Genomic DNA, 22966 nt, shown 5'->3' on the forward strand with positions numbered 1-22966 from the left:
ATATTTTTGGGGGGAATTTTTCTATAATATATATTTTAATGTTTTCTTCTAGATGTTTAAGTAACTTACAGGTACTAAGATCATTACAACAATGGTTTTAGCCTAGTTTTAGATGTTATCTTCTTGCTGTTAATCTTTATTTTTGAGAGAAACTAGTTTTATAATTTAGGATAGTTTACAAGTAATCCATTGTTTATCTCTTTTGAGTTTTTCCTCCAATATGGCAATTGTAAATACATAATTGTTTATCAGCTCTTAGATCATACATTTTAGATAATTATCTGTGTATTTCTAAGTCTGGATATCAGAGTTGTTTCAAAAAGAATTATAAACGCAAAATCTCCATCAAACCATATTGCAATATACATCATAGCACATGTACACTACAGGTTAGCTTCTAATCCAGCTACTTCAAAGCACTCAGTTCTTACGTGGGTTATCTAAATTCCAGGAAGGTCAAACCATTTGTATCATGAGCTCTGTAGGGCACCTGGATTGTTAGGGAGAGTAATACATTCTTAATGTAAAGACAAGAAAGACCCATACACATTTGGGTGTGGTTTGGGAATTAATGTTTGAGTATCTCTACTCTAAGTGACTCAGTAGTGACTCAACATAGACAAATAATGCAATATTTGTATGTACCAGTGTCACGTTTTAGACCCCATTGTGGATGCTCGTGAGAACTGGTGTCTGCGGAGTGAATTTGCTTCTCTGGGGATCATTATGTTCTTTCTCACAGAATACACCATAGTACTTGGTTTTATAAATATGCAAGCACAAATTGTGAAAATGAGGGAGGAACATGATAGTTCTCTTGAAGTTTTCATTGTTCTTAGTTTGTCTTCATGTGATGAAGGCAAAGTTGCCCATGACCTGAGGCCAAGAAAGAATGCTTCCTTGATAGTGACTTCCAAAGATTCCCCCCACCAAAGAGCTCCTCCTACCCCAAGCACTTGTTATAGTCTGGAGAGCTGTTAACACCGGACAGTACTCAGTTCATGCTGATATGCTTAGCCTTTCCATGGCATTTATATATAACACAATCCACGCAATCAGTAAATGATGACTAAATGCACATAACTTAGCAAAGTAACTATATTCAACCACATGCACCAGAGAGTGCTTTCTATATGAAGACCTGAGAAAAGGAATATTGTAAATCAATTAAAAGTAAGACAATTAGAATTATGAATTGCTTAATAACTAGGACACATGTGACTTGTCCACACTTCTCCAAGAACATGAATTGTCATCTGTAAACTGTAAATCTTAAATGTAAATAATTTAACTTACATGTGCATATGAATAGCTATCTCTATAATATTTTCTTCATAGTGTCAATATTTTAAGTTAGGATAAACACATTCACACCTACATATGTGTATAAACATCTATTTATAATTTTCTAGAGCTTCTCAGGGAAGAAAGAAAAATTTTATCGAAACTTTGTACATCATCTTTTGTTCTTATTATTTCCTACCTGGTTTTTGAATCTGTCAGTATCAACCACATTTGCTCTTTATGGACCAATTGTGATCATGGGTCAGAGGTGTGAATATCAGATTGCAAAATACCAAGTCACCATTAGCATTAAGGACATGGTTTTTGCTACATATCCTGCATAAGAATGGAATCCGTATCGACCCAGTACAAAATATACTAATGGAAGCTTATTACCGAGCAATTTAAAGGTTTGTTTTTTTAAAACAAACTCTGTCATGAAGCAATTTTATAAGGACGTTCGAACCTAAATAATTTAAGTGTCACCTACACTTGTGAAACCGGATAGAAGATGTTTGGGTAGAATCATGAAACATCAGTTTCCTATAAGACCTTAACACTGATTGAGATCTTTCTGATTATATCACCTGCAGATAAAGGCCTCCATAGAGCACATACACCGTCTGTCAATATTTAAATTTTGAGAGATACTGCAAATAATTATTTGATTAAACTATTTGAGAGTGAATAGCTAAATTTAAAAAGGAAGGTATTAATTGTTAGCAGTGAGAAAATTTAGGATTTAATTAATTTAATATTTTAGTGAACAATTTTACTTTCTTGCTCTGTTTTATCAAAGGTTATTATTTCCATTAATATGATCGACTTCCAGTATAAATTTTCATTCAAGTAATACCTTGATTTTACTCAGAATAATCACAAAATTTGTCTTTTAGGATTAAAATTTTGAGTAATGAGATCTACTATTTTGCGTGTGTTTTGAATTTTTACGGAATATCTTTAATATAACTGAACTTTTAAGATTTTTATCACTTTTTAAAATGTAAAAGTGCCTGGTATTTCATCAAATATTGAATTGTTATGGTGGGTATATGTATTATTAACTTTACTATTAAAAGTGGGTTGAAGTTTGATTCACATATATTTTCAACCTAGTCCAATATATATGTCTATTATATCAAAGTTTGATTACTTTGTGTTTTTCAACTCTTTTAACTATGTTTCTCAAGGAAATATGCTTTATATAAAAAGTTTCTACTCAGGCTAGAAAAATAGTAAAATATACATTATATATGAAGGTATGGAGAGAATGTCTCAGTACACTCTTCTGTGTATATTGATATATCCCCTGGCTTTACTATATTTCATTTATGTGCTTACTCTGGCAGTTATTGTACAACGAGTTCGTAAATACATGAGAACTTTCTTTTGTCTCCTTCAGAGTGGAGATGAGGATGCTTTTAATGCATTTGTTGATTAGCCATTTTTTAGAGTGGGAAGTTTTTGTGCCATGTTATCTCAGTTGAGTGTTGTCAACTCATCATTCTCATTGGTTCCTGACAACTGTACTGTATTAAATCTCCCTAGCCACGATGCTGTCACCTTCCACAGTCAGAACTTCTGATGTGTATGCATATGTCCCAATACTTGCCAGACAAAATAATGTCTTTCTCCAAATGCTCCATCTGTTAATATTCACTCAACTCTGTTATTTTTGTTTATACCTAGAAATTAAATCACCTGTATAAAGAATTGTAGAGTTTTGTTTGCTTTAGGACAATTATTTTTCATATTATATTAAATGCCTGGATAAGAACATTCATTAAAAGTGCTAATAGTAAACTGGTTACTTTCTATGTAGTGTAGATGCTTGGTTTGTCTAGCATGGATGGTCTTATAACACAGCTTTGAAAATTTGTTGAATTAATATTCAGCAAATATCACTTTTTCCATGGAATCTTTAACTGAAAAGCCCCAGATAGTCTCTTTGATAGAAATCCTATTATAACATCCTCCCTCAAGACCTTCTGAAAGTCCCAGTCAGTAAGAGAATTATATTATCTTTGCTACAGTGTTGAGAAAGAATAGTCAGATTAACATAAAAACTACAACACCTAGTATAAAAAAGGTGCTTCTGGACTATTAAGCCAGGTAACAGATTGAGTGTATCAGGAAACCCACAGTTGAGAATCAAAGCCTGTACGTGGGAACAGAGAACCAAGGCTTCCTTTGTCTTGTCATCTGGGGAGCAGAGAATCAGGCCTATGTGTACCATCCACCTGAGGGAACAGCAGACCCAGGCCTACTTTGCATATCCACCTGAAGGAACAATGACTTAGTAACCCCTTTACATAACCTCTAGGTATAAAAAATAAAATAAAAGCTAAACTCAATCAGAGTTCCTGATAATTACATGTTTTCTCTCTTCATTCTCTTCTCTCCTCTCCTCTCCTCTTTCTTCTCTCCTCTGTCCTCCCCTGCTATCGCTCCCTTCCTCTCCTCCCCTCCCCTCCCCCCTCCCCTTCTCCTCTGCTCTCCTTTTATCTCTCTGGAAGAACTGATATCAGCACATTTGCCCCTTATATCTCTGTGTGATTGTTCCAGGAGTCACATTAGACCCATCTTCACATACTCAAGTTCTCATAGGATGGGTCCAGTAGTTGAACATCCTACTGTATGTATGGGTTACATGCACCTCCAGGTTATATGCAATATCTTATGCAATATAAATAATGTATAAATACTTGATTCCTTATTTGGAGGTTGATACTTCTTAGCCACTTGCTTTACCCTCTCGGGTTAGAGGGTCTTCATGCTTACCTTACTTTTGCCAGTGAGAAAACAGAAATGGATTTTTTTTAGAGACAAAGACGTTGACAGTTGTAGATTGAAAGTGTTTTTTTAAAAAAAAAGATATAAAGTGATTTTGCAGTGTAGTCATAGGAATTAAGGGAAAAAGTTTTATAAGTGTATTTATACAGAACTGGCACAGGAGCAGGAATTTTTAAACTATTCCATTAGAAACTTTCTTAAAAGCAAGCCACATATATCATTAACCTTATGCACTGTAAAGTAAGATTGCAAGGAAATTATACTCTTAGTGATGCTGAGTTAAGATGGTAATTACAATTGTAAATTTATGAGACTGAATTAGTATATAGAAAATTTATTCTAAAAGAGTATAATTTACTGTTCAGAATACTTAGAGTCAGTTCTATAAATATCAGAATTATTTCAGATTTATCATTATTTTATGAATTTTATGTTTATAAATGGATTTATGAATTTGGACTTAATCCACTAAATCGATGTTATAGTCCAACATAGAATTATTTTCTGGAAGAAAAATAGTATAAAAGGGTTAGCATTTTCTTTAATTTTAAGGTAAAACCTGAAACTGGATGAGAAGCTTGAAATCTCATGATTTCCAACTTTTTGGTTTTGGAATCTTGGTTGCAAAACTGCAACTGAGTACTTTTTCCCACTGTTTTTAGCCAAGGTCTTTTTAGCCTAAGCTGGCCTGGGACTTACTATATGATTAGGATGACCTAGAACTCAACAACATTCCTTCTTCCTCAGTAACAGGCCTGGGCTACTACATCAGGTCTGAAAGACTATTTCTTAGTTAAAAGGGGTTGGCAAGCATATTACTCATGATTGTGACTTATGAAATGTAAAACTAAATGAATTCATGTAAATTGCAAAGTGTACAAGTATCAGTGGATGTGAGAGTGCATACTAAATTTTGCATCTTTGAACACTCTTATTGCCACCTTGTTTTTTTCCACTAAACAAACTAATCACATCCATTTAACATACATATCATATACTCTTAAACTTTGATATTTTAAATATAATAATTACTGCTTGCAACAATAGTAAAATATGACTTTCTTAATAATTTTATTAACTCATTATCATTTAATCATATGAAGATTTTAGTCATTTTTATGTATCTTTAAAACATATCCTGTTAACAAGTAGCCTTGTCACATGCACTCCCCCTGCTGAAGAGATTACTGAGAATATAATAAAGTGGTGTGGTCCAACACCATCAATGCTATCTATAAAATCTACCAAGACATATGTTTCCATATATACCAAACAACATGCTCCTAAGATATTCCCCCATCAGCATTTCGTGTTATCGATAATGATGGAAAATAACACAAATATTCATCAATAGAGACCAGTCTATTATCAAACAGGTGGTCATCCAAGAATAAAGAGGAAATATCAATATTTTCATATAGAGCTATCATTAGACTATTAATAAATTGATGAAAATTATGAGTCTATAATGTGTTATCTCATTGTATAATATCTAATTTATGTACCCTACCTCAAAAAGGGAGATAATGGAATGCTTATGTGAGAAAGTAAGCAATGTAGTACTATACAATACCATAAATGAGACCAAAGAAACTTTCTTTGAGACTGCATAGAAATAACGCTTATCATGGAAAACAGAAAAGGGAGAGGTAAAAATTAAGTGACACTCCCAAGCTTCACAGGCCATCAAACAGTACTGTATACACCTGGGAAAGTGAATTTTTAAATGTGTTTTTATTAAAAAAAATTCTCTGGTTTTGATCTTTAGTGAGATTTCTTTTAAGGACAAAGAGAATTAACTACTCTATACTTCACGCAGTAGTACATCTCTGTATAGCCTCAGAGGACTAATTTGAAAGCATCCAAGTCTTCCAGCTTCATTTACAGGAGCCACTTATCAGCCTACATATCCAAGTAATGAGCAATATTCTGTGGGACTATAGACATGTTTCTCTTGAAAATTATATTTAGATATAATATGGGCACACTGCACACACACAAAAACACACTGTGCGCATGTACAAACACACACACACACACACACACACACACACACACACACACACACTGCATGTCTCAGTAAACTTTGCAGCGTGAAATCAGAACTTCTCAAACCTAATGACTGCTCAGATTTTCCACTCCCTTATTATGTGATTTTATTATAGTACCAACTGTTCTCATAGAGAACTCTTCCACAGGCTCTGCTCTATCAAGACATGCTGTCCTGAGCCTTAGTTATTGAGAACCTTTCTTAAAGGATTTCTTGATGTGGATTCAATTGAGAAGGTTTCTCTTCATGTGGGATTTCTTCAGAATTTGCCAGTACGGTTTGAGATACTTCTTAGTTGCCGTTCTGATATGTTGCTATATCTTATATACTAACATGTAGCGCACACATGCACACACACATCCTTTATAACACATAACACATCATAACACAGTCTTATAGTATTGATTCTGTACTTCTCTAGATCTCTTAACAACAATTTTACTGTCCTTTGGAATAAGTGATATTACACTTCTTTCATAGATATTTACTTAATGGATATCCTTGTTTTAATATGTGTAAAATAGCCTGAAATGCTTTAATTTCCTATCATGTGAGGTTTTGACAGAAATGACAGACTGAAAGTTAGAGTAATAGTAGTTGCAGGCTATATAAATCATCCCGAAGCTTTGTGTGTAGGTCGAGATAGCTGTGATATACACAGTCTTCAAGAGAACCTCATGCTATTTACCTATTACCTAAATTTCTGAACGTTTTTCAGTGGAAGACTATATAAAGAGTTGGAGAAAATGGTATTTTCTACTTATTTTAAGAAAGGAAAAATTTATGTCAACTTTTCATTCTTTCATTTTACATTACTAAAATAAACTTTCTTTGTAAATGCTAATAACAAATTTTGACATAAAATCACCAAGATATGAGCTTCTTGTCAATCTATATGTTTACTTGTGTTTAAACATTTAATATCTTCATTTAAATTTTCATTTCATTTTGTTATTTGCCATTCATTTCTTTTTATTTTCTTCTTTTTAAGGCCCTGTGGAATCCTACATGCACTGGAGGTTTATTTAAACCAGTACATATTTCAAGCTAAATTAAATAATCATTTGACCAGGAATAATTCTTCAGTGATATTTGACATGTTAAATATTGAGTAAAATAATTTTTTCTATGATTCCTTCTGTTAACTATTTTGCAAAATATGTAATACAGAGATTGTTTCATTCTAAAGACTGTATAATTTTACATTTATGAACAGTTTCCACAGAATATTGAAGAAGACTCAATGGGCATGTATTTGTTTTTATTTGCTGTGTGTATTTTTATAAAAACTTTTATTTAAAGATGACCTGTATATGCAAATATACTACTAAAATGTAATATTCCACTTGGCAGTCAATATTGTTTGATCATCCTCCTTATCCATATCTTTTGTTTCTTTGGTTATAAACTTTGTGTTTTTTTTATGTCACATTCTGTGTGCATTAGATAGACTGGAAATGAAGTCATAGTTACCTCATCTTATCAGGACAGTTCCCAACGATGAATTGGATTATTTGTGACCTCTTATCATCACATGGTAAAACCAGGATGTCTTTAAATGAAACAAATCCATGCGGCCTTTATCTAGCCACAGAATGTGATACAGACAGAGGAAAAATACGTTCTTCAAAAGCAGAAAAAACAGACTTATCCCACAGTGCTAGAAATTTATTGAATGTGTGTGGTATAAGAAGAAGCCTTACATTGAACTCAAATTCTGTAGGTCCTTTTTTATTACCTTTCTATGATAGCCCACTATATCAAACAGCATAGTAGCAAGAAGACTCTCTTGAGTGGTATAATTTATTGCAAGGATGTTCAGTATTGTGGGCAGGATGTTGGTGAGAAGGGCCACAGGACTCAGGAGAAAAGAGCAGATCTTGGTGAGCCCCTCCCTTTGTAAAGACATAATTACATAATTGTAATAATCGGTAGTAATGTATAGAACTATGTTATAAAATTTATTAAATTTGGAACTTTATATAACATAAAATATAAATGACCAAATGCTGGGTGTAAATTATGGTGTTAAATAAACTATAAATATATTTATTTACACAAAACATTGTATGTGCCCTTATTGACTTTATTCCTTTAGGTATTCTTCTAGGATTCAACATACAAAAACACTTTGTTTTTTCCCAAATGGTCTAGTTCATTCTTTTCTATGTTTCTATTCTTTTATACTTTATTTTATTTTATTTTATTATTTTCAAAAGAAAACAAACTATCCTTTTCCATTTTACATACCAATCCCAGTTCCCACTCTCTCCCCTCCTCCCATTCTGTCCACATTCCCACTCACCCACCCTACATCCACAACTTAGAGAAGGTAAGGCACATTGCTTTGGGGAAGGTACAAGGCCCTCCCTACTATATTTAGGCTGAGCAAAGTATCCATCCAGAGAGAATAGCTTCCCCAAAAGTCAGTACAAGCAATAAGGAAAATTCCTATGCCACTGCTAGTGGCCCTGCAGTCTGCCCCAGCCATATATCTGTCACTCACATTCCTAGGGTCTAGTTTGGTCCTATGCTGGCTCCTTAAGTGTCCAGTTGCAGTTGATGAGCTCCCATTAGCTCAGGTAAACTGTTTCAGTGTGGGTATCCCCATCATGGTCTTGACCTCCTTGCTCATGTTCTCATTCCTCCCATGCTTCAACTGGACTTTGGGAACTCAGCACAGTGTTCCACTGCAGGTCTCTGCCTCTGTTTCTGTTGCTCAATGGAGGATCTATGGTGACATTTAAGATATTCATCAATCTAACCTCAGGACAAGGTCAGTTTGGGTACCCTCTCCACTATTGCTTAGAGTCTTAGCTGGGGTCATCCTTTAGGATTCCTGGGAATTACTCTAGTGTCAGGTTTCTTGCTAGCCCCATAATGGTTCCCTCAATCAAAATATCTCTTTCCTTGCTCTCATTTCTGTCCTTACTCCATCTCAACTATCCAGTTTCCTCATGTTTTTCTCCCTCTCCCCTTCTTCCCTTCTCTTCTCCTCCCACTCTCCCTTCTTTCCACACCCCCATGCTAACAATTTTATCAGGTGATCTTGTTGATTTCCCCTTTATAAATGAATCTATGTATGTTTTTCTTTGGGTTCACCTTGTTACGTACCTTCTCTAGGACTATGCTTTACAGCTAGTATCTACTTATGAGTGAATGCATACCATGTTCATCTTTCTGGGTCTGCTTTACCTCATGCAGATGTTTTTTCTAGTTCCATCCATTTTCATGCAAATTTCATGATGTCATTGTTTTTCACTGCTAAGTAATACTCCATCGTGTATATGTGTCACAGGTTCTGCCTACAAATAATGCTTCTATGAACATAGTTGAACAAATGTCCTTGTAATATGATTTAGCATCTTTTGGGTATATGCCCAAGAATGATATTGCTGGGTCCTGAAGTAAGTTGATTCCCATACTCCATACGGATGTTGTACAAGTTTGCATTCCCACCAGCAGTAGAGGAGTGTTCCCCTTACTCTACATCTTCTCTAGCATGAGCTATTATTATTGGTGTTTTGATGTTAGCCATTCTGACTGGTGTAAGATGGTATCTCAGAGTCGTTTTGATGTGCATTTCCTTGATGGCTATGGATGTTGAACATGTTTTGGGGGGTGGTGTTGAGACAGGGTTTCTCTGTAGCTTTGGAGTCTGTCCTAGGGCTATTTCTTGTAGAACTTGTCGACCAGGCTGGTCTCAAACTCACAGAAATCCACCTGCCTCTGCCTCCAGAGTACTGGGATTAAAGGCATATGCCACCACCACACGACTTCTCTTCTATTCTTTTAGATTTCTTACATTTGAAATCTTTATATACAGATAGGGCAAAACTTCATCTGCTTTCATAAAGCATTCCCTCCATAAATTTTTCATCCTCCTGAATGACCAGTACATTTGGAAGAGAAATCCAATAAAAAAAAAACAACTTGAAGAGACAGAAAAGACAAAATCTAGGGTTAATTATTAGAATCAGTGAATAATGAAAAGTGCTTTTGATTTTTTCGAAAGCCACGAAGCACCCATTAGCTGAAATGCAGATAAAACAAACCACTTTCTTCAAAGGTACAACTTCAGGATGTCCCTTTATTAACAGCAAACTGTTTACATTGTGACCTTAATAACCTTCCTACATCTCCCTGCTCCTCTCCTCTCCTTATTTTCTTCCATTACTGAATATAAAACAGCATGCTCACAGATCAATACTTTCAATTTCTAGAAGTATTTTCAGATTTTTTATGTGCTTACTGTAAAGTGTGTATATTTTTTGTCCATCTTCATTTAGCTGGAACACTGTTGTTCTTCACATCTTACTCAGTTACATAAAACATGTATAAAATACCTATGGGAGTGTTATGTTATTTCAATAAAAAATGGGTATATGCACTATAAAATTAATCATCTGCATCTTAGTGTGCACATACTAAGGTAGACAATTATTTTCAAAACCAAACAATAGGTCACGGTATGTGTCAATGCTGCAGTCAGTATATCACTACTATTTATTGATGAGTTAAAACATGACTAAGGATTTACTTACATAATAAATACAATATATAAGACTTTTCATTTACCGTAGAACCAGGAGAAAAGTATAGTTTAACAAATATGTTTTTTACATTGTGCTTATTTTTCCTTATAGGTTTCCATAAATAAGGTTGTATCCAATTTTATTTTTCCATGTAGAGACTTTTCAAAAAAAGCTAGGTCTGACTTGTTCTGTTCATTCAGTAATTGTCATCGCACTGTCTTATGTTGCCACTTTACAAAATGCAACAGCTAGTCCTCTTGGATACTAACAGACATAAAGCATCATGTGATACACCTTTGCTGTGTACAGTGAAAAAAACTTTTGATGGTAAGTGACTCGAAAAGTAAATTTAAAATAAGAAAGTGCTATGAAAACCTAAACTGTCTTAAAAAAATAACCTTTTAAAGCAAGTTTTTCCTGTGTAGGTAAATGTTAGAGAGTAAAGCAAAGGCATGCTTTCTTTTTCAGATACAGCTTGCTCAATTTTATTGGGAAATAATTGCTTTACTTGAAAATGTTTTCTAAATTTTACCTAAAACATAAAAAATGATACAAAATGGAACAATCAAGGTAAATATATGTGTGTGTGTTAAAGGAACAATCAAGGTAAAAGTGTATTTGCCTTGTATATATGTACCTTTACTGTGTATGTGTGCATTAAAATGGGTTAAAAATCTTCCTTGAAAGTTTGCAAGAGAAACAACTAGTATTGTACATTTAACCAATAAATTGTAAACTTCTTTTTACTTGACAAAATGCAAATTTAAAGATAATGAAATAGAAAAAGAGAAGCCTGTATATAAGGATATTTGCACACAGTGGCTCATCAGTTAAGAACACTTGCTACCCTTTCAGAGCTCTCAAGTTCAGCATGCACAATGCATCACACAACCATAACTCCTATTCTAAGAGATGTGATGCCTGCTTCTTACTTCTTCTGGCATCAGACACACACATATATACAAGTAAAATATATACACGAAGAAATGTTTAAAAACTTTAAAAAATGCATTGTTATGACATTAGATTAGAAATTTAAGTAACTAATTTTTGGTATATGGGCACTATAAATTTATTTAGATAAAACAAGTATTGTTCAGAAAAAAGACACGACATCTAGTGTCTCTATGTTAATTAAATCATTTTACTCAATATTTATATGTGTAATAAAATATGCTATTTTGTGAGACAGAATATGATGTGATATGTGTATATTTCATATATACTGACACATTAGTGGTATATGCAGCAAATTAGTGTTTCTTGTACACATAATGCTAAGATACCAAGTTTTTGTCTCTGATGTCTTATGTCCTTGTGGACTAGAATTTTAAAAGGATCTTTTATCTTTTTACTTTTATTAAATTATTAGAGTTATAGAAAGATCCTTTTAACAAAGACTTTGAACAAAATAAAGTACTTTATAAGCAAGAAACAGAAGAGCTTTATATGCTCCCTATATATGTTAGTGCTACAAGTTAACACTGTATTTTATCATTATATGATAACTTTTGATGACTCTTCACATGTTAGCTCTAGAGTAGCAAATTTTTGCAAAAATATTTTTATTTTCTAATAGAAAAATTTCACTTGTTTGTTTACTTTTTGTTGTTGTTATGGCTTTTAGTTACCATTGTTCATTTTTTTATTAATCTACATCCGCTCTGCTTTTGTTGGTCCCACTGATGTCTCCAGTCTACTTCACTGATTTTATTTTTTTCTATTGTTTCTTGATGGTTCAGTAAAAGCTTTCATCTTGCTTATTTTCTTGAAAACTTATGTTGGACTATCTATCATTAGTCCATTTAAATAAACGACATGACATCCTAATACTATCAAAACCTTAAAACATATTTTAAACAGGCCAGTAACATTTGCCATTGAAAAAGCTAAAATTCCATCAGATAATGTTGAAAACCTGTCACTAACTGCTGTACTTTGCTCTAAACTAGCAATCTGTGGTCCCCAACACTGAATTTGTCAAATAATTTGGTTTACATATTTCTTTATTCTGTAAAATCAAAAATCTGGGAACTCCTAAGTCTATGTCTAAGTCTATGTTTCTAGAACATGACCACACATATTTATCTTCAGAATAAACTCTTCTTTTTTTCCTTTAAGTAAAAACTTTGTTTTTGTGTTGAGACATTCATAGTCAAGAAAGGACACTATTTCCTGACTTCCTGGAAGACCAGTGGCACATGAATGAGAATTTACTTCTGAAGTAAAAAAATGGTGGCTGTTCCAGAGTAAACTGATTCTGCCTCCTACTCACTGAGATTAGGTGTCGCTTTAGGTCTCCAATAAAATGAAAGTGACTCAGGGTGGAGAAAGTATTCATTCATCTCTACAGAGAATATGAGCTTCTCTACTCTACCCCCTGTTGTATAAAGGTCTAGAAGACAGAATAAGTGTTTCACACATATTCTGCTTTTTTTGTGGAAATTTTAGCTTAAGAAGGATAGCAAGGTGTCTGTCCAGGAACAAAAGAAGGGATAAAAGTGAAAGAACATTAATTTCATGGGGAAAAGTGTGTTGATCTTCTTTCCCTCCTGGTTCATGTTTCCCAAAAGGTTCATAGTATAAAAATAGCTTTTAAGGCCAGGCAGTGGTGGCACATGACTTTAATCCCAGCACTCAGGAATTAGAGGCCGGCGGATTTCTGTGATTTTGAGGCCAGACTGGTCTAAAAGATCTAGTTCCAGGACAGGCACTAAAGCTACACAGAGAAACCCAGTTTCAAAAAAAAAAAAGTAGTTTTTATATTTAAGTTGCATGCCCCATAAGTGTTTATAAAGCACTATGATTTATGTTTGTTAAAGTCTCTATTATCCAGTTTTAGGAACATGAACTCAACTTAAAGACAGGTTTTTCAAAATTAGTAACTGATCTCCGGACAACGGATGATGCATGTCAATCATTCATGGGCATCAGGAGTAAAGCCTTATGTGGATAAAAACACATAATCCATGATGTTATTTTCCTTGCAGTTTGAAATCAGAATGAAAGCATCAAAAAGAAAATATTGGTTTTTTATGAATAACCATATAATCTATTATATAAATTGCAAATATATGTTGGGTTGCAATGGAAAAATGTTCACTACCTTACACAAAAAAAATCAGATACATAAGAGTTAGCAATCTTACCCAATAACAGTTTCTTTGACCGAGGTATCCATTTCTTCTGTTTTTGTCTTTAATACTTAAGGTTCTTTCCTCCATCTCTTATATTATCTTGGTGAGGCTTCCTGTTTGAGTTGCTAAATTTTTCATTTCCAGATTTTCCTCAGTTTGGGTATTCTTCATTGATTTTTTTTTCCTGCAGACTTTTGGGTCTTGAACAGTTTTATTTATTTCCTTCTATTGTTTGTATTTTCATAGATTTTGTTAGGGATTTATTCATTTTTTCTTTAAGGATCTCTACTATCTTCCATACAGGATGCTTTAAGCTCTTTGTCTTGTGCTTTATATGTGTTGTTATAGTCAGGGCTTATCATAATAAGGTTGCTGGGTTCTCATCGAGATGTGTTGTCCTGGCTCTTTTTGATTGTGCTTTTACACTGGTGTCTATGCATCTGGGGTGTGAAGCTCTGTAATTATAGGTCAGATCTAGTCTTACGAGTGGGTGGTTTGTCCCTTGGATTCTATTGCTGTCTCCAGTTCTTAAGAAAGTATGGTGGCTGTGTATTGCCTGGTAGAAAGTTCTTCTGGGATCCTTATTGGTATGGCCTCTTGAGGTTCTATACAAAATGTGCTTCTAAATACTAGGATTTGAAACTTAGTAATGGCGACAGGCAGGAAGAGTGAGGGTCTAAAGTAGGGAAGAAAGTGGGCTATTCTGCTAGGATTTGGGACAGGTAGTAACCAGAAACTATAGTAGGTAGTCTGCTACAGAGCTGGAGATGAAACTGGGGGATTGATTGAATATAGATGAGAGGAGAGAAATGGAAGAGCTGCAGCTTGACTAAGTGCTTTGCTGGCCTCTTGTCTTCTCTGGCAGGTTTGACCATTAGGTTCCCAGACAATGCTTGATGGAGTTGGGGACTGGAACAAAGGAATGAGTTGGGAGGAATGTTGGAGGAGAAGATATGCATTATCAACCAGAGATGAGTTCAGAGAGGGAAAGGATGCCATAGAAGGTGGTCTGCTCCAGAGCCTAGGGTGAGCCTGGAGGACTGGATTAAGAGAGAGGACTAAGTGAAGATCTGCATGTTGTCTTAACTATTTCCCTTGCCTGAGTGTCCTGTTGAGTTCCCAGGGAATGTCTTCTGGTGTTTGGGGCTGGGATAAAGCAATAAGTAGGGAGGCTGTACATTTTTAGGGTAAGGTCTTTCATGATCCATTTTAAAGGACTGCAGGGAGGGAGATGAGGTTGAAGCAAGTAATCTGCTATAGAACTGGGCATGAGACTAGGGAATTTGATTTGAAGGAAAGGAGGGATAAATGAAGATCTGTAGTTGATCTACCTGTTTCTCTGGCTTAAGCAGCCTCAAATGTTCCCTTGGAATGTCTGCGTGTGTTAGAGGCTGGGATAGCAGAAGTGAAGAGAAAGTTTGGAGGAGAAGGTCTGAGTGATAAGTTGGATATTCAGGATGAGCAGAAGGGAAGGCTTCTCCTGGTGGTCTGTTCCAGAACCGGAGATGAGGCTGGGGATTGGACTTGGAAGAGACAAAGGAGAGGTGAAGATCCACATTAGGCTCCCTGTTTCCTTGGCTGGAGTTCTATTGTAACTTTTAAAGACAGTTGATCATACTTGACAATATTCGTCTCAGAATCATTATTGTACTCATCTGAGTAATTTATTTTGACACTCTTGTTCCAGCAACACATTTAGCCATTTACCTTCCTACAACTTTATCATTAAACACATTTTTCTTATGTAAATATCTCCGTCTCTAGAGATTTAAGTGACAGGCAAAATATCTTAAATGTGTGAACAAAAATGATTTTCTTCTCCCTAAATAACATGCTTTGTTTGGTTCAGAAATAGGTAATTTGCATCAACTAAGATATGTAGACATAATGCATTCATTCTCCTGACTAATACACTTTAAATTCTTCCCCTGTTATCGCCTAACTCGGGTATTACATTTCTGTCTTCATGATGTAAGCATTAAACCTCCTTCAGTCGCCTATTACACAATGTACTTGTTTACTTAATGAGAAAGTCATCTATTGAATTTTAACTCTTAAACCAGGCAAGCTGCATGATTCTGCATGAACTTCAGTGCTGAGGGTAAAGGGAAACGCTTGTGTTGCTTACTGTTTCATGAGTCCCATTCTCCCAACTGAGTCAACTATTTTACTTCCAAATTAAGTACACATTTACATATTAAGATTATGATTAGCATAACTCTAAAGGTATTGCTTTACTAACCTCAGTTTCTGTTTATATTCAACAATATATATGTATTCACCATGCATATGTATATGGAATTAGATGCTAATCTTTTGACTGAACATTTTTGGAATATAAAATACATGTGTCAAACTGGAAGATAGCTTTACTCATAATTTGAGAAATTCCATTTTTGTTTGTTCCAAATAATATATATATATAATATTTTGTTGTATATAATTGTATCTATCGCATGGTCTAGAGAAAATCCAAATAAATTCAGAAATATTGTAAGTTTATGTGTTATTTTTATAGTTGACTATAAATAAATGTACAAATTTTGAGATCAGTTCCTGTCATTCAATAGTAATTAACCCTAAGTTATTAAATATGTAATTTTATATTCCTGAACTCTTTACGAATTATAGAAAAGACATAGCTGTAATATTCAGAAGATTTGATTCAGTGTAATGTCTTTACAAAATTTTCTGAACACCATGAAATGGGTGGATTTTAAGTATTTCCATTGATTTCCATTTAAGTGTTAAGTGTTTATTCAGGATATATTTTCATTTAAATGAAACATTCGCTGGACATTTACAATGTACAGGGTTGTGAACTATAAAGCCAAACAATACCATACATCAAATTACCATATAAATATGGTCAGGCAAGATTTGCAATCAGGAACACAATACTTTTTAAATCACAATGCCAAAAATACACTCAACATGATCATTTCAGGAGCATAGTATATTTTGACACAATTTGCGATCAAATTTCAGCTTGCTGACTTGAGGGTCTATGCCATATACCAGTCAGAGAACAGAGAATAAGGAGAATATGAGACGATCAACAGTATCAGCCGCATCTGGAGGTCCTTGTGTTGTTTTCACTTCTGTTCTGTAAGGACCACCAATATGTTTCACAGTTAGTTATATCAAATATTTAAGAATTATTTCAAATTTAGAAAATTAGGTAATCATGCAATGAAATGAGATGACATACAATTCTTTCTTTTAAAAAAGTAAGCAATCTAAAAGAATATCTTGTTTCATACTGGCAAACTGTATTAAATGCTTCCAAATTCAAAAATGGTATGGAATGGTGGGGGTGTGGTGATCATTATTCATGGCGGTGGATAAGAGGCGACACTGGTGGTACAAGCCTTTTAGTCCCAGCCCTTCCGAGTCAGGGGCAAATGGATCTCTGTGAGTTCAAAGTCAACCAGGACAGACAGGGCTGCATAGTGAGACCCTGTCTTAAAAATAGTAATAATAAGTTTAAAACAATTGAGCTGGACAGTGTTGGTGCACACCTTTAATCCTGGCACTGGGGAGGCAGAGGAAGATTGATCTCTGATTTCTAGTCGAGCCTGGTCTACAGAGAAAATTTCAGGACAATCAGGGCTACACAGAGAAACCCTGATTCAACAAAGCGCATCTAACCAGTGGTCAGACGCCTCCCACACTTGTGTGTATTTTGTTCTCATGTGATACATTTATAAAAACAAATTACTAAAATGTAGTAAAAACTACATGTCAGATCATTCATACATTGCTTTTTTCCAGTGAATGTCTTCAGTATTTGTTCTATGCCAGAAGCTTGTGGAAGTTTGAGGTGGTCAGAAACAGTAGCTATCATTCCTCTTATATACGATTTACTTAGTAAGCATAAGGACTTTCAATGGTGGGTCCCTTATCTCTCCTGAACAGATGAGAACACTGGGCATAGATACAATAAACCATCGCCTGTACCTCAGTGTACATGATTACTCCTGAGCTGAACTTACATCAGGGAAATGGTCTTTGTATTCACACCACTCCCCCAACAGATACAGTGACAACTTCAAATAGGGATTTGATTTTGTTACTCCATCTTACATAGAGGACTGATATGTTATTAACTCTCTGATTAAGACTAATTTCTAAACTCCTGACTAATACTGTATAATAAAGTGAAAAGACAATAGATGGCCTGATAATGTTTTGATTACAGTATGATATTCTAGATTGATTCCTGGAGAGTCTGAATGAGCTTGAGCTTCATTTTCTCACCTCACCTCTCACAATGAGCTATCATATTAAGATCCTTTAAATTTTTATCTGAGAGATTAACTAAATCAATGGAGACTAAAATACATTATTATTAACTATATCTTCTGTTGAAGGCTGGAATAAACAAGGAACAAAACAAAACCATGGTGCTTAATTCTAATGTCACTATCTACCAAGCAAATAGAAAATGCAGTTAAAATATTGCATTACTATGTCTCTAGCGATCTGATTCAGAAAGTAGGCTCTGGCTCATCTCTTTTGGTACACAGGCTGTTTGCAGTCATGTGGGGTCAGAAGGCATATATTGCTAACTCTTTAGCAAGCATACCTGTTAATTAAAATCAGCAAGACTTCTGCCCACAAGCCTGGTTATCTTGGATAGGGAGAGAGCCACTTTTAGCACCTCTGGGTACTGCTGAAAGCATTATGATTGCACAGTGAAGTATTTGTTTATCGCCACACACTAAAACAGATCTGATGTGTTGCTTTGGTATGCTTCTGTTGTATACACTAAGACAGCCATGTGCCTCATGTCCAAGATCCACAGATATGTTCAGCATCACATATAAACCAGTGTGGCATCTCTTGGCAGCTCTGATTTAATCTTCTCTCACTGAGATCTTTGCCAGCACTGGCACTTTTGTAAGCAGAGCTGATGGGAGGGCTACACTAGAGTTTAGGATATATAGATATTAAGAGAATAAATAATTATATATCTGTATAAAATCCATGGGTGTGTTTCAAAAATGTTGGCATTTGTATCCTTCCAGACCACTACTTCATGCCCAAGGATATTTGAACAAACTTTTTTTTCTTTCAGTTATCCTGGCTTTACCTACTTTGCACAGAATACAAGAAAATAGAAGCATTTTCTTAGAACATGACTTCCAGTTTTGTACTCTTATCCAACAAGAGCTGATAAAATTTACCCTTACAAAAATCATTCTGTACCTGAATGACTTACTAAGGAATTTCTTTCAGTTTAGAAGTCTTAGATTCAGAAAGCAAAAGCAACTCTGAAAAAAAGCTTCTATTTTGTAAAATGAAAAATGATTTTTTAAGAGTAGGGTTTTTTTCAGTCACCTTCCTTTCATAAACCTCACGAAATACAAAGAGCATGGGAAATGTGGACTAAGTGTTCTCTTTAAACTTTTCATAAATTCTTCTGCTTGAAATTCTATATATGGTTCATAAGCATTGTTAGAAATCCAACAAGAATGTAAGAAATGTCCTTGAAGATATGTAATTGAAATGAAATTGAAGATATGTTATAAAAGCATTCTGTGTTTGATTTGCTTTTGACTAACTCTACAAAGTAAAACAGAATTTTATGCCCATCTACCAAGAGAGACACAGGGGAAAGATTTCCAGCAATAAATATAGCCAATAATATTGTATTCTGAATGCTTCTAAACTGGGTCAGTCTTATCATTTCCATTGCAATTAGAAAGTTAGAATTTCCAGGGCAAAGGGGACTCTAACTTCTAGTGAATTTCTCTGGTCATAGTTGGCTAACCCAATAGAAGATTTCCGACTTAATTTTTCTATACATATATACATGTCCTTTTTCTTCTTACTACATGTTACTATCGTTGATAGGAAGAAAAGAATATCAGGGTTCTCAGGTGGCAATAATATGTAATACAGTTGTCAACAGTGTGAACTGTTTATTAGCAGTGTTTTCAGTAATTTTAGGGGAAAAAAGAAGACTTGCTCACTCTCTCATAGCAAGTGTTATCCTCAAAATGTCCTAAACTTCCATATTTCTAAAAGCATGTTCATTTCTTGTCTCACTTCCTAGAACTCATGCTGTCTAAATCTGTATTATGAGGGAATAGACCATTTTCTCCATGTTGTCTCAGTACAGTCTTGTTTTCTGTCTGTTGTTTTCCTGTGATAATATTTGTCTTAGTTACTAATCCCAGCACTGTGACCATAATAGCCAACAGAAAGGACTGAGGGAGTTAAACACATACTTTTTACTCATGAATTTGAAGGATTTTCACCATAAGAGCAGGATCGTTGTTTACAATATCAGTAAAATATGGTGCAGACTGTTCCCATCATTGTAGACAAGGAGCAGAGTATGTGATGGGAACCAGGGCAAGGCAAACCTTCAAAAGCCCTCCACTAGTGCCCTCCTTTCTCCAGTTTGCTTTCAGTTCCTAAGCCCCACATCATCTCAAAGCAGTGCTGAGAAGTAAGAACTTAAGACATGGCCCCAGAGGGCATACTTCAGATTCAAGCCTTGGCATTCTGCTCTTGGACATGAAAGACTCATGGGATTCCGATAATGTATTTCAAAATTAACACTCTGTAAAAAAAAATCCAACATAAAAATACACGTTTTCCAACTTTAACACTTTACAAAACTTTAAAATTTCCAACACTGTTTAAAAGTTCATGTACAAAATAGCTTGAGTCTGAAGGTGATCTCTTAGCTGGACAACGGATCCTATTTAATGAATAAGATGGTTTTGATGTACATAGTTGCATAAAGTATGCATTACAAAGGGGAGATTTGAAAGCCCAGAAAAGAGTGATGGTGACAAAAAAAACCAAACAGGACACCTTTAAAAAGTTTTAAGTCCTGTTAATTCATGACTAAAATTCAACACATATGCTGCCATTCATTTTCTGAATTCGTGTGGTTATTATGTCTCTATTTAGCTGTTTTCACTAGGTACCTAAAGATTTTGATTTACCTATATTCCTGCCATCTTCAACCTCCTGAGATCTCCACTTCAACATGAACTTATTCATAGCCTGCTTGTAGGCTATCTGCTGAGAACCCAACCCTGCTACATAGTCTTTTTTTATTAATCTTTTTGGAAGACTTCATAAAATTTCAACTTTGGCATTGTGCATAGCTTCAAAATTCGTACTATGTGAATAATACTGGGTCCTACTACCAGCTTGTACAGTGGTCCTTTGAACCACCATAGGAGTGGTCTTTAAGTGCTGGAGCGTGAATATGTGACAAGACTTCCCTAAGTGGCCACGTCCAAGGATAGAGCACCATAGCTCACTCTCTCTTTATGAAAATATCTTTCAAAGAATCTACACCTTTTCTACTCCTTAGAACCTGTGTATTTTATTTCTAAAATGTACTCAAGCTATTTTCTTTACCCTCCCATTGCAAGAAGCTTGGAATCTCTGTAATGACTTATCTATTTAATGACAACTATGTTCACAAGTTGAAAAAGCAAATTTTCTGTTCAAACTTCATGTTTTGTTGTTTGTTTCTTATATCTTTCTGTTTTGCTTTTTGTTCTTAATTTGCGTGATGAACTTGGCTGAAAGCAGCCATTGACAATTATGTCACAGACTGATTGTTATGACTGTCTTGATTATTTTTGGACTCAGCCTTTCAACATTTCAGGACCTACACAAAAATTCAACAGCTTCTTTGCCAGGATGTATCACCAAGCTCTAGTCCTATTTTCAGAAAGAACTTCATTCCCATGCCCCCAAACCTGCTTTCCTCTTTCTCCATTACTCTTAGCATTCTGGCCTTGCAAATTAATATAAGAATACCCCATTACTAATTTAGAAACACTCTAGGGATTCCCTAACCTGCTCACAAAAATTTTCTAAATGCTTCCTGCAAATAAGTTTCAAAGGGTAAAAACAGCATAAGCAGACAGAGCTAAAGCAATGAACCAACCCTCTGTTCCCAACATTTGGTATTACTATGTCTTGTTTCCAGTACTGCCAATGGAACATGAGGCACAATGAATCCTGGGTCAGAAGAGCTCTACCACTGAGAAACACAGCCAGCTCATGGTGTTAATTACTTTTACATCACAGAAATCATAATAGATGACAGAACTAAAATAATGGCAGAAGGATTTACTTGACCTAATAGTTTCTGAGGTTTCATTCTACCATGGCAAGGAGGGAATGGGGTGTATAAGTACAGATTAGGAGGTTCATGTCATGGTAGACAAGGAAGCAGAAAGTGCCCAAACCAACAAACCCTCAAAGGCCCAGCTTCAATGTTTATTTCTGTCATCAGAGTCTAACTCCTAAATGCTCTACAGCACTGGTTCTCAACTTTCCTACTGCTGTGACCCCTTAATATAGTTTCTCATGCTGTGGTGACTACCCCAATCCTAAATTATTTTTACTGTTATCTCATAACTATACTTTTGCTACTTTTATGAATTGTAACGTAAATATTTTTGGAGATAAAAGTGCACGAAAGGGGTCCTGATCCACAGGTTGAGAACCTCTGCTCTACAGTCTCCCCAAATAGCGCCACTAGCTGAAGAAAACATGAATTCAAAGGAGGCATTTTCAACTCAAAACATTTAAATTTTAGATCAAGGTATAGGAGAAAAAAGCTTTTAGATGAATTTTACATGAGTTTCTGCTCACTGCATTAGATTAAAAAAAAAAAAAAACCATTCACAATTGTAACCTTCCTGGAAATACCTGAAGAACACAGAAGCATGAATCAAATAATAGGCTTGAAACATTTTTTCAAAAAGTTCTAAGGTTAAAGACCATATACAAATAATCATTTTAACTACAGCCTTCCTACTATACTTCATTTATCTCAACTCTTTACATTTTTCATTTTTCTATTGAAAGTTTTTTTTTTCATGTGGAAACAAGCACATTGACAGACATTTCACTCATGTAATGTCAAGTACCTAGCCAATGTTTGTTTTTATTGTTAGGAATATTTCCTAATGCGAGCTTCCTGCCGAAGCAAAATTCCCAATCAAGCCAAATCAAAACAAGCCAGATTAAGAAATATCCAGGTTTGATGGGAGTTCTGTGCTCTCGGGTAGCCTGGAGGGGGAACCAGGAAGCTGCAGCAACCACTGGGAGGAAGGAAAAGGGACCACTTGTCCCTCTTTGGGGAACTTATTTAAATACCCTGGGGAAAAGTGGTCCTG

The 22966-nt window shown here is 34.9% G+C and overlaps 1 protein-coding gene across 2 annotated transcripts in view; it reads left to right on the forward strand.

Annotated features, from left to right (window-relative positions):
- Ccser1 (coiled-coil serine rich protein 1) overlaps nucleotides 1–22966 on the forward strand; it is a 1090845-nt gene that overhangs the window by 613661 nt on the left and 454218 nt on the right. Inside the window, exon 10 of one of the 2 annotated variants that reach the window (XM_041634523.1) lies at nucleotides 7119–8166. The exons of the other annotated variant lie outside the window; for it this stretch is intronic. Within the exon in view, the coding sequence (XP_041490457.1) occupies nucleotides 7119–7178 (60 nt within the window). The 3' untranslated portion in view covers nucleotides 7179–8166. Of the gene's footprint in view, nucleotides 1–7118; nucleotides 8167–22966 lie in introns of those variants that run through there. 2 annotated transcript variants of the gene reach the window in all.

This window comes from Microtus oregoni, unplaced genomic scaffold, assembly GCF_018167655.1.
Source record: "Microtus oregoni isolate MIOR12 unplaced genomic scaffold, Mior012 000002F_ref0000024, whole genome shotgun sequence".
NCBI classification, from domain to species: domain Eukaryota; kingdom Metazoa; phylum Chordata; class Mammalia; order Rodentia; family Cricetidae; genus Microtus; species Microtus oregoni.